An 18035-nucleotide genomic window follows, 5' to 3' on the forward strand; every position below is an offset into this window, starting at 1 on the left:
CATTTATTTTCAAGAAAAAGCATCAAACCATGATTTCATGAGATCTCATTTATAATTTCCCATTTCATCTCCACATCAATTCAACCTTTAAATTACTGTAAGATGGAGACATCTGTAGGTTCTCTGGGAGGTTCTTCCTAACACCGGGCACTTGCTTTCACTATGAGGTACCACCCCTAAGTGTATCCCAGAAAACTCTCCCTGTTCTCCTCAGTCTTTCCTCTCCCAGATTAAATAACTTTCTCTCCTAGTTCCCATTTCCCTAACCCAAAATTTCACCCCATTGCAACAGCACCTGACCTTTCTCTTTGGAGCCAAAGGTGCATTTTGAGACACCTCTAAAGCCACCAGTCCTGTCCTTAGGCTGCGGGCTCCTGGATCTCCTTCCTGCTCATTGCTGTATCTCGTGGTTAAGAGAGTAAAAGCCCCTGATTTAAATGGGGTCAAAGCATGGCTGTAATAGCAGCAAACTGTTCTAATCACAGCAGGACTTTTTGCCAACTCCAGGTATTTCTGCTCATCAGCTAAGAAAACACAAAAGCAAACCAGAAATTCTGGAATTTTTCTTTCCTGGCTCTGCCTTTGGCCTGCTGGTAGCACTGGGAGAGTCCTCTCCATCCCCAGAGCTCTGCTTCCTTTTCTGTTCAAACAAGGGCAAAAATAGATGTCCCACACAAAGAGAAGATAAGGCAAAATTTATAAATGTAAAGGTTTTTAAAGAAACTTTGTATTAGAGGAGGGACAAAACTGATTACCACCAAATGGGGCTTCAGGCAACCTCCATGTACAGAAGAGTTATCACAGTCTTGCCTCCTCAGAAGTACTTCCCAGAAATATAATCCCCTTGATGTTGGCACAGATGTTCAGAGACTCTTGTAGATAACTTCGGACTTCTCATCAATGAAATAATCTGAGATATATTTAAATACCAGGAATGAAAAAAGGACCTCTATATGAAGTGTTTAAAATCTGGTGACTAATTGACTTTACAGGGAAAGATCTTCCCATCACTTGGCTTGTATAGAAAGGACAAGGTAAGCACAAAGACCTTTCCTTCAGGAACATATTTTATGGGTGGTTTCTACCTTTCTTTTTCTGATCTTTTGCAATTACCAAAAAATAATGTAACCACCTAGGAATTGAATATGTCATTTTTACATGGAGACACACTGAAGAGGAATTCTCATGAAACATTTTCATGAGTGTAAGCAGCAGGCATAATACTGTACATTTGTTTGATCAAAGATGAAGGAAGCTTTTATCAAAGTAAATGATTGCTTCAATTCCAGCTTTTTATTCCTAATAGTCTAAGTCAGTTGGATTCAGACATGTCTTCAGGACTGAACCCAGGAAAGATTATTAGCTGCCTTTAAAATGTAGGGGACACTGGAAAGCAAATTTAAGCCCACTCAAAATCCATGGGAACCTAATAAACAGCAGTGATATTTAGCTGGCATTTCCAAGCTGAGAGGCAGAATCATTGCATTTGTTAGTCTTTAATCTCATTCCTTCATCAGGGTTTAGTGCAAGACACTGGATGCAGCAAAAACTTCTCAAATATCACAGAGATCAAAAAAGTGAATTAATTTACTGGAAGGAAAACATTCCCATTCAGTGGTGGAAGTTCAAACTTCCACACAGGCCATGGACGCACAGCTCATGGATAAAATATTCCCTAAAAATCATCAGCTGGTCTAAAACTCCCTGAATGCTGGGAAACATCTGTTTGGAGTACTATATCCATGCTACTGATGATACAAGCGTGCATGGGTTAGACAGATAAGCAGAACATGGCACTAGAAAGGAACACTGCTGCAGATTTAATTAGGAGCTCAGACAAATTATTACTGTATGACATTTGCAAGAGTTGTTGAAGATAAGAAATTCATAAAATTGGCTTCTCCTAAACAGCCCAGATGCAGTGACTTTAGAAACAGATAATAATCCACATCCACAAATTCTTTGTACTTCCTAGTTAAAATTCTTATGCCATTGATCAAAAATCAGCACTGCCTCTTAAGCATTTTATGTTCATTGACTGGTCCCTCTCCACAGCTGTAGACAAGGGTTCAGAATATGGAAACAACCTCTGTAAGTGACATAACCTTGCTGATTTTCCCCAGAGTCTTAAGAATGGTTGTAGGCACATCACAGGTACTGCTACTGCACTGCCTCTTTCCTAGGAGGGACTTAGAGCAGCTAGGCTTGGAAAGAAAATAAAACCCAGGACAAATACAAAATCATCCTCTGCCTACAAAGATGAAGCCAAGCTGGGTAGGATGGTAGGGGAATGAACTGGAAACAGCAAAGATGTGGGACTGCAGTCCCACAACAATACTCAGGGCTAGAGGGTGGGAGAGGTCACCTTGGCCCCAGGAGCACCTTTATGCAACATTTCAACCCTAACACAGGCTTTGACAGAAAAGTTATGCTTTGAATGCAAAGTGGGAAAAGGAGTTTCACACAGGAGCGAAGGACTGTGAGTTCCAGTATTAACTGAAGAGAGACATCTGTGAAAAGTTTTAGACAAAAAAAGAAACTGGGACACTGAACACACATCCTCTTACACTGGAAAATTTCTACCACAGTACATCTGTTGTCATTTCTCCTGTATTACACTAATTGAAGTTACGGTAGGACATCCCCAAAACCCAAATGAGTAGGACATTCAAACCCAAATGAGAACAGAGTAAAATAACTCACAGCTGAAAACTGTACTACCTTTCAGAAGGACGGTGGAGCCACAACCAGCACCCAGGAAGGCTTCAGGCACCAGCTCTGTACTGTCCTCCAGCCCAGCCTTTTGTGCCCTGCTGCTGATGCCCTGCACCTGTGTGCCCTCCATGGCTCGTTACTGTCAATGCTGCTCACCTGTGCTGCACAGCTGGGGCCAACTGGGGGTGATTGGGCACAGCCCGCCCCAATCACCACTGACTCTGTGCCTACACCACCTGCAGAGTCTCATTTGCTGCTGGAAACAGAGAAGGAACTTAATCTCCAAGTTTTGCAAAAAGCAATGTTTAGAACTTATTTTTAAAGTCAAGGTACTCCTAAATTAAAATTGTGATTCTTCCATCCCAAGGTGCTACATCGATAGGGAAATGGGGGTGTCTCTGCAGTAACTGCTGGCAGCAATTATTTTTTAAAGGCCCTAATTCTGGTTTTAAAACCACACAGAAAATTGCTTCCACATCCCTTGTATGAAAACTTGGCCCTACTCAACATGCATCACCATAAATTATCTGGTAAGGGTAAATCTTCTAGAAACCATGAATGGTGTTGCAGGACCAATTCACTAAACCTGCCATAAGACACTTGAGAGATAATTGAGATGTCAAGCCTCATCAATATCAACATACTTCAAGTAAGGACAAGAGGAGAGGGGAAGAATGGCAATGAATAATCCCATCATGTGATGCTACATAACACTCAGCTTAGAAACAGATACATCAGTCACAAATATCAATGTCTTTGAATTTCATCAGAAGTATAAGTAACCTTAATTCCTAAAAATGCTTCTTTCTATTGGAGTGATGACACAGTTGTAGTCTTTTTTTTTCTATTTTAACTTTCAAGATATAACCTTTATTTCCCCACTCTACCTTAACACACAGGACATAAAATAATTACTTTGGGCAGCACACAGGAAACATGAGTCAATTTTTTTAAAAAAATTAAAATGTTTCTTCCTGACAGGCAGAGGAAGCAAAGCCTCAAAGGAGGCTTCTGCCAATTTTCAGTGCTATGAATTTGTTCCCTGCGTTATTCTCAGTTACTGGTTGTGTATCTCCCCCTAATCAATACACATGCACATACATTCCACAATACTCTCTCATCCAAGGTCTTGCATCACAGTAACTGTCCACTCACTTGGAAAACTGACATTAATCACAACCTTGTTTCCTTTATCTCTTTTTTCCCATTTCCCACCCCCCTCCACTCCTCCTTGAGCTAAGCAGCATCTCGCTCCTCCATCATGCTACCCCTCACAAAGCAGCATCTCACTCTCTCCATCTGCTTCTTCAACCCTCTCCTCATTCCATCCTTCCCTCTTGCTGGAACACTCCATGGTCTCTCCCGTGTGGCTCCATGGTCTCCCCCAAGCATCACTAAAACTTTCCCTTTTCTGTTCAAAAATAGTAACTACAGTCGGCTTCCTACTCCAGACCTTGATAGAAGGGAGGGTGTCAAACAAACGCCTGAGTTAGATATCCCTCTGTCTTGCAAACTGTAAAACCCTCTGAAAGGCTGTGTTTCACACTGCTCCTCTTCATTTCATCCCAAATGCCATGGCCAAACTGATCTGTCCTTGACGAGATGCTCTGGCCATTTCATTCCACTTTTAAACCATTTAGCCATCTACATACCACAGCAATTTCAGATCCACAGCCCTGGGTAACTGCCTGGTTTTGCCTGGCACCTGGTGCCATCCCCTGCCAGTTCTGCTTGCTTTGCTTTGATCTCATCCCACAAGCATTTATTTCTGTGCCTTCCCCTACTCAAGCACACTCTGCCTGCAATCAGCTCTTGAAGCTCATTGTTATTATTACTGCTCCACTTCCCTCTTGCTTGTCCTCTCAGTTCTACTCTGTCAAAGACTCATCTCTTCCACACACTAAACTACAGAACCCTTCAATGCCTGAAAGAGAGGAAAAATATTACATTTAAATATCATCAAACATCCATTTCCAAGCCAGTGCCTTTCTTTTTAAAACACCTGGCTTTCTACCATGCATTTAATTTCCCTGCTTTGCTTCCTTTCACAGTCCTTCACCTGCCAGTACTCACATTATACATTTCTTTGTGCTTAATCATTTCCTGCTCATCCCCTTGGCTCATATTTTTTCTCCTGTGTTTTTCAGTAACCATGGCAGGTTACTACCAGATCTTGTTCTGCCTGAGAACAACCTACCTCATTCCAGAGGATAAACAAAGAACATGGCAATTAAAATTCAGGAAGACAAAAATCAGAGAGATAGCACTGACATTTTTTTCCCCACTTGCTCTTCCCAACTCTCATCAGCAACTGACGTTTGGAAAATTTCAACCAACTCTAATGAAAAACACAAATCTGTCCCAGTTTGCTAAGAAAGCAAAGCTTGTATGATCACACCCTGCCAAGCAGTATCAAACAAATAATGCAAAGCAGTGAGACTCAGAGGTTATCTGTGCTGAAATACAGAGCAACCCAAATCAGCATTCCATGGACTGTGGGATGCAGCAGGAGCTGGCCTGGCCAGCAGAGCAGGGTGGGGTACCCATCAATTCACCCCTCCCTGCTTACACTGAAAGCATCCCAGGTTTAGCTTTAATTATTTCACCTAACACCAAACCATTGCCTGCTGCACCTTTTCCAGATCCCCTTCCAGGATCAGATTATTAGGAACACAACTCTGATGCACTAGTTTCTATAACTGATGAAGCATTTTTCTCTTTGCCTACCCCCAACCAGAAAAGGAAAAATCTGCTCTCTACCTTTTTTGAATGATACTGGGGTTTGCAGTCACCAGTTGGGTTTTGGATCCAACGTCCCTGCTGTACTCACTGGATAGAGGAGGAAGGTTGCACCTGCACACAAAGACAGCCAAGATTTTAGATGACATTGAGGACTGATAGGCTTCATAAAATGTAAAAACAATGTATTACTGGACCAGGCTACAATTGCTCCCTACTGCACCACACCTGTAAGCATTTTTGTACCAGACTGTGGGGAAATAGAGAAATAAAACCTTTTACAGAGATGAGATCTGGGTAGCTGCTAAGGAAAACATGCATGCATGCAGCTGACATTTCTGACAGGCTGAAAGGCTGTGGAAGAGGCTGTAGAAGAACTTTTTTTAAAAATCCAAACTCTTTAGAAGTTCTGGCTTTCACTCTGTTTTGTCTTGTTTACCAGAATCAGGCTTTGGATGGATAATACCACTCGATGGTATTACAGGCATTATAACTGGCACTTTTAATATCACACTGTGAGGTACAGTCATCTTATAGAATTTACTGAGAAAACACAGAAGAAAAAATCAGGTGGCTTTTTAGACACGTGTATCTCAGTTCTGCTCACAATCTTGTTCTGGTGGGCAGGGTGGTGATGTAATAAAGCCAAAGCAATTGAGCAAATTTACTCTGGGAAGCAGAGAATCAAGACTCAATAAACCAGAAGTAGAGGGAAACATCCACACAGTGAACAGTCCTAAGAACTCCTTTGTAAAGACCTAAGAGAAGGAGGAAGGTGCAGGAGATAAAGATGAAGATGCATTCAAACAGTATCCAAGCCTGTGCACTGCCCCAAAAATTACTCAGGAGAAATCTACTCAATACATAAAAATTGCACTAAAAACTGGTTTCCAAACATTATTAATTTCAGATTTCTCCATTAAAACAAAGACATAAAGAGTATTTGGAATGCTTAAAATGCAAAAATGAAACCATGATTCTCAAAGACAAGCAGAATTTGGAATTTTTTCAGAGAAAGGCTTTTAGGTGTTTATGTTGTTGTGGTTTTCTCTCTGCAGTTTTTGTAAAGTTGAAAAAAACCAACCAACCCAAAACCAGCCGACCAACAAGAAGAACAACAAAACAACCCCAACCAAATCCACAGTGGTGCTATATCAGCCTCTGTCTGCATGGAAACACCACCTCTGAAACCTTTAAATTCTCATCATCCAGCAATGCCAAGGAAAAGGATAGCAATGTCCTACATGAAACATAATTAATTAAATCACATCCACCAAGGAATACAGAATATCCAGGAACATTTTCTCATTTTCATGACTGTACTTGTTAGGATGTGTACAATGTATTGAGATTTCAGTCAGGAAACAGCTTTTAGTTCACTGTAACACAAATTAAGAGAAGTTAGAGAAATTCAAAAGAAGACAGAAGAGGTTTCAGAAACTGCAGTCATTGATGGGAAAGGCCAGAAGCATAGGGAAATTTTAATTCTCAAACATAAATAACAAAATCTTAACAAGAAAAAAGTTCCTTAAAGTAAAATAAAAGTCAAACAAATATTTATGGAGGAGGATTCATAGCTGATTTGCCCTAGGGCAGAGAGGTGGCATAATATCTCTAGCAGATCACAATTGAATGCTCCCTGCTTTGAATAAACAAGCTCATAGGGCATGCTTTTCAAAAACTAGTTTTGGTTTAAGTTGATTTAAAAGCACTATGAAGGATTAAGACCTCACCCAAGTTTTTATCATCTCAGCATCTAGATAATGACAATTCTTTCATAAGCCAGTCACAGATGCATTATTTCAACACATCACCTGTAAGCCTGACTCCCACCTTACAGTGCAGGAAACATTGAGCAATGGGCTGAGTATCCACAGGAAACTGCAGGAAATCTGTTACCTGACCTTCCCAATTATTTCCTTGGATTGGTCAGCAGGGTGCTGAGTGTTCTGCAGGTGAGGAACACACTGAAGCACAAAACTCATCCTAAGAAATTTTATTTTTATTTCTCTTACTGTTATATCTGGTACTGAGAAGTAAGCACATGAAAAATAAAGTTAAAGACATGGCCTGGGACTACTAACCAACACTTTTCTCTTAAAATAAGCATTAGCAGGTAGGGAGTGGGGAAATACTTTTTTTTTCCATTAGAAATAAGAATTAGAAACTTGAAAATCAGAAGAAGAGCCCATACAACCACAATACCTAAACATGGAGACCATATGCACCTTTCTCATTGCATATGCAGCCTGCTATGCCTTAGGGGCTGAAAACTGCTGCTCTTTTCATCTCTGTGTTGGAACAACTGTGTTGGTAGAAGATGCTCAGCAACCAGATGAGTCTAAACTCATTAAATAACCTTTGCAATTACAATATATGACTGCAGCCATCTTCTCTCACAGGACAAAGCTTATGGAAATATACCTAAGTGAAATAAAAATTCACATGAAAGGAATTAACAAACCAGGGCAAAATCTGGCAGGGCATTTCACACTGCAGAAACACTTTGAAGACATTGCACAAATTTCTTGTAAAAAACGATAACTGTTATGGAAGTCGCTATTGTGCTCTTTCTTTCTCAGTTCTCAGATTCTAGAAATGAGATTTAGAAAAGATCAACTAAATTTTCCATAAAAATGATTTCATATCACTAATACAACAGAGCCTGCAGACAGCAAATGGGATTCTAGCAGGATTCTCCCTATCACTTATTTCCAAATCAAAACAAGCTCTGCACATATAATGGTTGCTTTACCCTCCCTGCAGAGAAAGAGGGTTTTATGATCAAGCTGAAATAGCTGCTGTTTTGTTGGCTTTTTTTTTTTCAACTCCTGTTGTTTTTGTAACCGGTTGCTCCCACAGCATTTTAATTTCTAGAAAATATAGAATGCAAGAAACTGCATACAGACTGCAGTCTCTGGTATTTAGTCTATGGAACACCTCAGGAGTTCTGCAGTAATGGCAATCAGAGTGCTGCTCTCCCCTGTGCTTTACATCTTCTCTTCCCTAAGTGCTCCAAGGATATGTTTGCCTTTAATATGTTCTGTTTCTTCGCATTAACAGGCATTTAATATTGAAGGCATTTTTGGTCTTTGCAAATCAGAAATAACAGGAATGGTTTAGAGCAAATTTGTATAGTTTTATAATAAGCCATCAGGATGTAATAAGGAGACTTGTTCTAGTGGGTGTTTATTATGCATCCATCAGAAACCCAAAGAAACTCCAGTTCTCATCTCTTTTGGAGCATTCCTCCAGTTTCTCCCCCACAACGTTTCTCTTGTTCGTGTTTATCAGGGAGGAACTAATTTCTGTCTTTCTTCCTTAAGGATCACAGACCTAGAAAATGCCAAATTTAATCACAAAAGCAGTAGCTGGTTCAACATCCCTCCTGACAGGTTCTTGTAAATTGAGGAAGGCTGGAGGGAAAGGAAATGTGAAGAATCAAAAACCTCAAGGGAAGAAGTTTGGCCTTTCCTCAGCCACAGTTCAGTCTTGAGGGAAGAAAAACAAAGGAAGATTTTGGCTTGCAGCAACTCAAGCCCTGTCCCCTAAACCAGCCCCTACTCATTCTGAGTTCCATGGGTTGCACAGATGGCATTTAGCTTCAGAGGACAGAGCAGGATGAAGCAGCCTGGCTATCACTGCATGAATAATGAGGAAAGCAGCTCCTCAGCACCTCCCTGAGACACTGCACAGGCCCTCACAGCTTTGCTGACCAGCACACTGTCCCCTCACCCACACTCCCTTGCAGAACCAAGCCCAAACTCCTTTTTTGCCTCTCCTCACACTTGGACCCAAATTGCTTGTGCAAAGCATCCTGCAAAGGCAGGGCACCAAGGCAATGGATTAACGCCAAGGGAACAACTCTGAAAAGGCTGAGGCTGAGCAGGTGGAAGGGGGGATAATGTGCCATGAAGGTTTCTGTCTTACCGCATGACAAAATCTGCTTGATCTATCTGTTTGCCGCAGCCACTCTTTTTCAGGATCCCACCGTTGCCCACCACAGAACACTTCTTCAGTGGCAGCTGGAAGGGAGTAGCCTAGCAACACAAAACAAGACCAGTTTTACACAGGAGAAAAACATCTTTGTAGCAGCCACTCCTGGAGAGCCCAGGGAGGTGTTAGGGCTCAAAGTGACAGAAAGAAAAAGGGAGAATTAGGAGTGAAGGAAAATACATGCACAGAAATGAGCTGGTAAGTACATGTAGAACCAGTCTGATCCCCACTCCCCAAACCAGGATGCAACAAACGTGACACAGAAGATGATTTTCTGCAAAACTAAAACTGCCTGGTCCTGATGCAGAACTGGCCAAAATCAGGCAGCTCACAAGCCTGGCAGGCAAGCTGCAAGGACACGGGGGAAACAAGACAACCAGGAAAACAGGACAAACAACCCATGAGAGTGATCTTCCTGAGCTGATATACAAAAGACACCTCTGAGGAAGAAAGGAAGGAAGGAACAGGGAATGCTGTGACGACAGAAGTGTACTGGGAATCTGGAGTCACCCTGGCTCTCTCCATGGCTGTGTTGCTGGGACAGGTCAATCCAGAGCTTTAGGCAAAGATATTTGGAGCTTGACAGCAGCTCCTCAAACAGCCACTTGCCCAGACACATTACAAATCAGTATCAGCATAAATTAAAATTAGAATGGGACCATTTTAGCTGAGGAGCTCTTGTAGCTGCTGAACAGGGCATGAAAGCGCAAAGTCAAATGGTCATGGGATCCCGTGCACCAAACACAGTAAGCATAGTCCTCATTCCAGAGGATCTCCACCTATGGATGGGACATGTTCCTGTCAGCCACAAGCCTCTTGTGAGCTTGGGGCAGCCGTGTAAGCAGCACACAGCACTTCAGAGCAGCCCAGCACATGGAAAAAAAGGTGGTGAAGAGACAAGTGAATTTAAAGCAGTGTGACTTAGTTACAGAATGTGATTTGTCTACAATACAAGAGTTAATATTCTCCTCAAGCAGAAACAGTTGTGCAGGGATTTTTATTTATCACACCCGCCAAAGCCTGGCTTTGCAACAGAGACAGGAGTTACTGCACAGGCCTCAGAGAACAGGGATGCCAGGGAGAGAGGCTGCAGCAGCACAGAACCATTCTCTCTGGGTGGCCTCACTTGCATGTACAGAGCAACATCTGCCATTGCTCATGTATTCACCAGGCACTGCAATACAGGACACGGTCCAGAAAGCACAGCCAGGATTACAGCACAGACTCTGCATTTTTTACAACTTATCCCTGCTGCCTTATTTCTCTTCTTCCTAATTTACTTGCTTTGTCTACCTTTCTCTGCAAACTAGGCTCTGTTCAGCTTGCACAAAGTCACAGCTTGCCTTTTAATGAAAAACAACTAACTGTGGCTTAAGATATGCTTAAGCAGAAAAGTAAATTTTAGTGTCCTGAGAGCCAGTCGTGACAGCACAGCAGAGCAATACTGACTACACAGCTGCATTCTTGTCCTGCATCTGCCTTCTCAAGGTTTTTTAACTGAACAGTTACTGGAGCATATCTTGAGATTCAAAGGACATCTCATCTCTGAGATGACCCTGATCAAATGAGAATTCACATTCTCTGTAAAGGCATGGGGGTGGGAAGCAGAGGAAATGCAGACTAGATGTGTTCTATAAATAACAGTACCTTTCCTAAAGATACATCAAAGCTCCCTTCAAGACAGCTGGCTACACAAAGGCTGTGCCAAACCACAAAGGCAGCAGACATTAACTCTTGCTTTTAAGGGTAGTGGGCACTGTCACAAATTCTGTGCCTTTAGACCCCCCAAACAGACATTTAGCAGTTGTTAAATGCCTCCAAATTCTGTGAGTTGCAAACAGCCTTTAACATTGCTTGAGATGACTTGCTGCCCTTCAAGGGAGGCTTATTTCCTGTTCTGCTCAGAGATGATAATACCAGTTCTCATTTGCATACATACTTTGGTTTCCAGAAGCTGATGAAATTTTGAAACTCTTGTCCTTTTTTTTAATCCTGAGCACAGCCTTGCTACCTGGTGTGTACAGAGAATTCCCACAGCAAGGTGAGGCACTTCTATTTTTTATTTTAGTTTGTGCAAAGTAGGGAGCTTGGTGGGAACCCACACTTTGTGTAAATAGACACAATTTCTACATTTTAACAAACAATGGCATCAACACACATTGGTTCCAAATTACACTCATTTTTCATTAATCAAACCCTAATTTACTATCTATATATCTTGCTTATCATTCTAATTCTTCTTCCCCCCATTTACTGCTTAGTCCTGTTGACTTCACTCCCAGAGGCTCTTGTCCAAGCAGCCTATTCATTTCAGAATAGCACTCCCTTTCCCTTAAAACAAAGGGTTAGCCAAGCCTATAAATTTCCACAAGTTTCACAATGCAGCTACTCAATCACACCTGCCAAGGTATAGCTACTGATTAACAACAAAACAATTCTCGAGTTTGGCTCACATCTTGGATTAGGTATCACTTCAGTGAGTCTAAAAGGCAAAAGAACAAGCTCAGGACTGACAGGGTGATGTGAAGAAGCCAAAGGAAAGCAGAAAGGGCAGATTATATCACCATGGTGGGCGTCCCTCTGCCTAACCTGTGCAGATCCACTTGCTCTATGCACAGAGAGGAAAACCAGGCTGGACACAGCTCTTGGTGAAAGCCACCATGCCCACAGACACTTGTGCCTTCCCCAGCACAGCACTGAAGATTCAGGACATGGCACACCACCCTTTAGCTTAAAATGATCCATGGCCTGTTTGCCACAAGCCCACCCTTTTAAACTCGCTACAGGCATTGAGCAAAGGCAGGGTTCCAGTGCCGCTGCCAGTGTGCAAAGTCCAAAGGATCCACTGTCCCTGCTGCTTGGTGGCACTGCAGGTGCTCTGGGCTCAGAGAAGAGCAATCACTTAGGATGACCTGGGAGAACCCTGCCTTTGTTATCTTGCACATGACTTTGCTTCAGACGTTCAGATCACAGATCTGTGTTATTGCTGAGACTGCAGGGACAGTCCAGGAGATCTTTGTCCAAACAAACACAAAACTGTCTGCTCACACAAAACTGACACAAGTCCTAGACTCAAGTGTGCACATAAGCAGCTATGAAATACATGGCTTTTTTTCCTCTCTCCACAAAACCTTCTAATGCTTTCCTTCTTTACCTTCCACATCACAACACTTTGCTAGGCAAATTATCAGTTCATAGTTAACAGAGTGTAAATTCTCACATTAAAGGGACCCAGCTGTCATTTGTGCTAAATGATCATAAAAACCTCAGCTGTTTTCCTCCTTAGAATTCTAAGCCAGACTAACAAATGCAGGCTTTAGGCAGCAGAGTTGTAACAAAAGCATTTCCACTAATATTAGCTTCCTGAAACTCTGTTATTTTCATTGTCAGCACATGCTATTTTCTTCATTCATAAAATTTTTATGAATGGCCACAGTCTTGTGGGTGAACTGGAAAAAAACAGCCTCAGTTTATTTAGTATGATAGAGAAAATGTACCAGAAACCCACCAATTTATCCCCATTATTAAGCAATAATTACCATAGAATTTACAAATACTTTTAAATAGTAACACCTTGCATATTGAAAATAAGCAGGAGGAATTCCCTTGTAAACACAAGTCAAGCACTTTATTAAATGAATTGCATGAGGCATTTTTTAAAAAGGTATCTCCCAACAACACCAGAGCCAGGAAGGCCCCATTGTCTCATTTCCCCCTTTCAAACAATGAAACTCTACTGGCAATCAGTGAAGGCACTCTAGTTCACATTCATGTAAACAAAAAAAGAACCTGCACATCCCCCTGCAAATTCAATGACAAATAAGCACACAGAGCAATGGATTAAAGACTCCCAGTTGAACGTGGGACTAATTTAACAAAGCATCTCTCAAGCAATGCACTGATTAGCTTCATCATTCATCTAAGCAGAAATAAATCATTGTCATCAGTTAAAAGAACATTACACATACTAACAAAAAATAATTTCAGATAATGCTGCTCTAAACCACTTTGATTTCATTGTTAGGTTGTTAATGCACTAATTTTTTGCCCACTCACTGCCAACGACTTCAATCAGAAACCACGTTCTTACTGGAAAAACAGGAAAAACTACAGTATTCAGCCTCTGCTTTAATGCTGAAGATACAGAAATCATTGAAAACGCTGAGAACACAAATGAGAATAATTTATCTTTTAAATAAGCCTTTTGAATTGGAAAGATGCTGTGATTTTGCTGTCCCTTTTGAGCAGGCAGCATCACGATGAGGAGGGTGAGGTTGTGGTGGATTCCCTAGGAGCCAGCTGGACCCCAAGAGCCCCGGTGCCTTTTCAGCTGCCAGGTGCTGCAGGGTGGCAGTGGCTCCTCCTCCATTGTCCACAGGTCACATTTGGGCTGGTGGCCCTTGGTGCCACCCTCAGGGCTGTGAGACACGACAGCTCGGCCAGAAATCCCATCAGTGCCAGGGAAGGTGTGTCCCAACAGGGAAATGGGGGCTCTGCTTCGCCCATTTCCTCCTCTCCAGCTAGGTGCAGGAGCCCAGAGCTAGGAGTGACCCAGGGGCAGCAAGGGAACAGGCACAGCATCAGTCACAGACTGGTTTGGCTTGGAGGGACCTTCGAGATCACCGTGCTCCAACTCCTCTGGGCAGGAACACCTTCCACCAGACCAGGCTGTGCAGAGCCCCATCCAAACCTCCCTGGCCTTGAACACTTCCAGGGATGGGGCCCCCACAACTCCTCTGGGCAGCCTGTTTCACTGCCTCACCACCCTCACAGAAATGAATCTCAAACTCCACATACCTAGTCTAAACCCACTCTCTCTCACTGGAGCAGGTGGGACTCTGATTAAAATGTGATTATTACAAGAAGAAATGGTGGCAGTGACCATGAAAAGATAGAGATCCCACGTGGACCTCCAGCTACCTTCTTCAGCTGATTTTGGCACTGCCAGCTGGTACATGTTGAAACCTGAAGCTCGGTGTTTGCACCAAAGAGAAGTTGCCCAGGTGGGACAAGCCCCTCTGTAGGTGTCCGTGTCGCAGCCATGACAGCAGCGTCTTTATTCAGCCCTCAGGGGGAATTCACATTCAAGCTTATGCAAACTTTGTGCTCTCCACAAATATCTGCTTTAGGCAGTACTGTTTTTCACAAGATTAGAAGCTCAGGAACTATTTACACAGGGACCACTTGGAAGGCTAAATGCATTGCAGTGCTGCTGCAGGAAAAGCTCTGCTACCCAAAAGGATCCACGAGCTGAGAGCAGCCACACGCTGAAGAGAGAACACTTTGCAACATTATTCACATAAAGCACGGAGCAGCAGTGACTAAGCTGGCAGTCACTTTTAGTTCCAGCTGCACTTTAAGTAGGAACTTCAAAATGGTGTGAACTTTAACAGCTTTCTACCCAGCATGATGTCACTGCAAGGGAGCACTTGCTTGGAATTAAAAGAACGTTTCACGTTGCTGATGTGACATTTAGTTCAATAGAGTCAGCCCCCATACAGCCAGGACAGCACAGTGTGGGGATTACGGAAAAAATAAACCAAAAAAAGCACGTCTGTAGATGGGAACAGACTACTGACTGTATATCATAGGCAGCATTTTAAATAATGAATGCTCTGGCAATGCCAAGGGTATCTTCCATGACAAGACAAAAATAATAAATAGATCTGCAAGATTTCTGGATCCAAACTTTACAACCTGCAATGCATGAGGACCCCAAAATTTAATTAAAAATTATAAAAAGAAAATATCATTTGGTGATATTGTGGGGGTGGGGAGGGTTTCTCTTATTCCAGGAGATGTTACAGTTTCCAACATTTCCACAGTTGGGAAGCCTCAAGAAGAACTTACTCATAAATAGCTGCATTTAAATGTTCTGTGCAGTCACCCAGCCCCATGTAAATGGTAGAAAAAAGGTAAAATAGCACACAAATTCCTTGGGGAGCAGCACGACCAGAACCCATAAACAACAGCTCTGCTGGCTTCCCTCACCCCCTGCCTGCACTCTTGGGTGCCTCCTTTGACTGATGCAGGCACTGCCCAGGTTTGCACTGCCTCCCACACCACTGGCACCAGGTGGCACAAAGACACAGCAGGTATTCCAGCACTTATTTCCCTGCTTCTCAATCTGCTCCAAGTCTGAGCAGAAGATAAAAAGCTGTGTATCAACCTGTAAACACCAGGGCTGCATGAACAAAATGCTCTAAGCCTAAGCCAAAAAAAGTGCACCCAAACCTTTTCAAGTTGGGACTGCGTGTTGCGTGGAAACAAGAATGAACACAAATCATTACTTCTGGGCAGAAAACTACCTTTTTAATGTCATGTAAATCTATCAAACAGCACAAGCAGTTATCTTATGATAGTTTAATGAGTTTTCCTGCAGGTCTGGGAAAACGCAGTATGAACTCCAAGGCAGTTAATCTCCTGCCTTGCAGTGCACAATATCCTGGCCGAGGAAGGCACTCTCTGCAGGCACACACAAACTCTCATGCACAAAAGCCTTTGTTAAAGTAAATAACTGTTACATTCCAGATAGAGAAACGAAGATTAAACCAAAGAATGTGACTGCCAAATGACAAAGTCCTCCAACTCTTGCCTGTACATTCTCCCCCAGTGATTTCAAGATGCACAGTTTGAGTAGCAAGCAGAAACCAGAAGAGAACAGGGAAAATTGCAGGGTGTCTGCTTACTTATGTCTGGTGTAGGAATAAGTAAAGAACGTTGAACTGTTCTCCTGTGGCAGTGTGGGACAGCACATAGTCAGCAAGGAAGATATCTGCAGATTTTGCAAGACCAACTATTGCTCAGGAAGGAGTACTGTTTACTTTCCCCAGTTTTACAAAAGGTTTATCAACAAATTCATGTTCCTCAAAATCTTATTAGCAAGACACAGCATATGCAATAAATAAGGCTAGCTTCAGCGCATAAAAAATAAAAAGGGCTTCCAATCCTAATTGCAGAAAGGACAATAACACCTACAGAAATGCATCTCTGAATTCCTGATCCCATTGATATGAATATGCAGATACAGCAAAGGTAATCAATCAACTTATATAGGCACCAAAATATGGATTTAGATATCATGGGAGGTATCAAAGTAGCAACACACTTCCATTTTGACACAAACTCAGACAATGAACCTCTACAAGGAAAAGATCCTCTCATCAACAAGCGAGCCTTGCCTTTCTCTTACCTCTGAATAGTTCAGATGAATCACTGACATCTTTTGAGACTCACTGGTTAAAAAGACAACTAGCAAGGACTGAGCTGTCCAGGAAATTTGAGCAGAGTTTAAACACTGAGACTGGTTTCTCAGCAGCATGGAACGACTGCTGATGTCAATACTAGCACACTTCCATTTTTTTCTCCTCTATTAATGAGAAAAATTAAGCCTCTTAAGAAAGTTTCACTTACCTTATTGATAAGGAGGCAAAACATAACTTTAAAGACAAATTTCAGACCTTGAAAACTGCAAATTTTACAACAGCTATGCAGGTTATTCAACAATGCATCAGCCTGCATCTTCCACCTTTATTCTAGCCTTCATGCAGAAGCACATGATCATATGGCACATGACCTGGCTATGTAACTAACAGGACATGAAAAGCTGACACAAAGACTTGGAAAGCAAATCACAGCACACCAAGAGAACAACAGAGAGACCTTCAAGGACTGCACATCAGGCAGTGGTGCAGGTCTGCATTTACAACACTCTGTTCAGGCCAGTCTTTCTGTGGAGAAGTAGAGCCAAGGTTAAAAGCCCTCGCTGCAAAGTCAGAAAGGAGGTCAGCAGCATCAAAGGATTTACACATAATGAGTGACTACCAATGTGCTTAAAAAGCCACGTTTACCAACTGAGGAAGCAATTAGAGGGAAGTGCAATGCCATGTAATGTCATGTCTAAAGGTTATGAAAACAGAAGTTTAGAAGGCCAAGGAGGTAAAGGAGAATAACTATTGAAATTACAGAACCAATGAAGTTTCCATTAGCTATTTATCTTTCTGGTAATGAAAACAGAACTCCTTAAAATGCATTATCACACAGGGGCATGCGAATAATTAATGAATAGCTTATCATGGCTGATTTGAATGAACAGCAGTCACTTCTACATCAATAATAAAACACTTAGCAACATAAGACTAAATGGGGAAAAGTGCCATTTCATTATATAAGGATATAGCTTCCCTTAAAAGTAATCAGAAAATGTCATTTTTTTGCAAACCTACGCAAAGCCTTGTCCAGAGAAGAGCAACTGAGCTGGGGAAGGGTCTGTAGCACAAGTCCTGTGGGGAGCAGCTGAGGGAGCAGGGGTGTTTAGCCTGGAGAAAAGGAGGCTCAGGGGGAGCCTCCTCACTCTCCACAAGTACCTGAAAGCAGGATGCAGCCAGGTGGGGGTCAGGCTCTGCTCCCAGATAATGCAGGATGCAGCCAGGTGGGGCTCAGGCTCTGCTCCCAGATAATGCAGGACGCAGCCAGGTGGGGCTCAGGCTCTGCTCCCAGCACAAGAGGAGGTGGCCTCAAGCTGTGCCAGGGAAGGTTCAGGGTGGAATCAGGATGAATTTCTCCACTGAAGGGTTGGCCAGGCA

The 18035-nt window shown here is 42.5% G+C and overlaps 1 protein-coding gene across 1 annotated transcript in view; it reads right to left on the minus strand.

Moving 5' to 3' along the window:
• ST8SIA1 (ST8 alpha-N-acetyl-neuraminide alpha-2,8-sialyltransferase 1) overlaps positions 1–18035 on the minus strand; it is a 92404-nt gene that overhangs the window by 30728 nt on the left and 43641 nt on the right. Inside the window, exons 3-4 of the mRNA XM_030959409.1 lie at positions 9385–9494; positions 5476–5568 (exon numbers count right to left, since the gene is read on the minus strand). Coding sequence (XP_030815269.1) covers positions 5476–5568; positions 9385–9494 — 203 coding nt within the window. The remainder of the gene's footprint in view (positions 1–5475; positions 5569–9384; positions 9495–18035) is intronic.

This window comes from Camarhynchus parvulus, chromosome 1A (genome assembly GCF_901933205.1).
Source record: "Camarhynchus parvulus chromosome 1A, STF_HiC, whole genome shotgun sequence".
Lineage (NCBI taxonomy): Eukaryota > Metazoa > Chordata > Aves > Passeriformes > Thraupidae > Camarhynchus > Camarhynchus parvulus.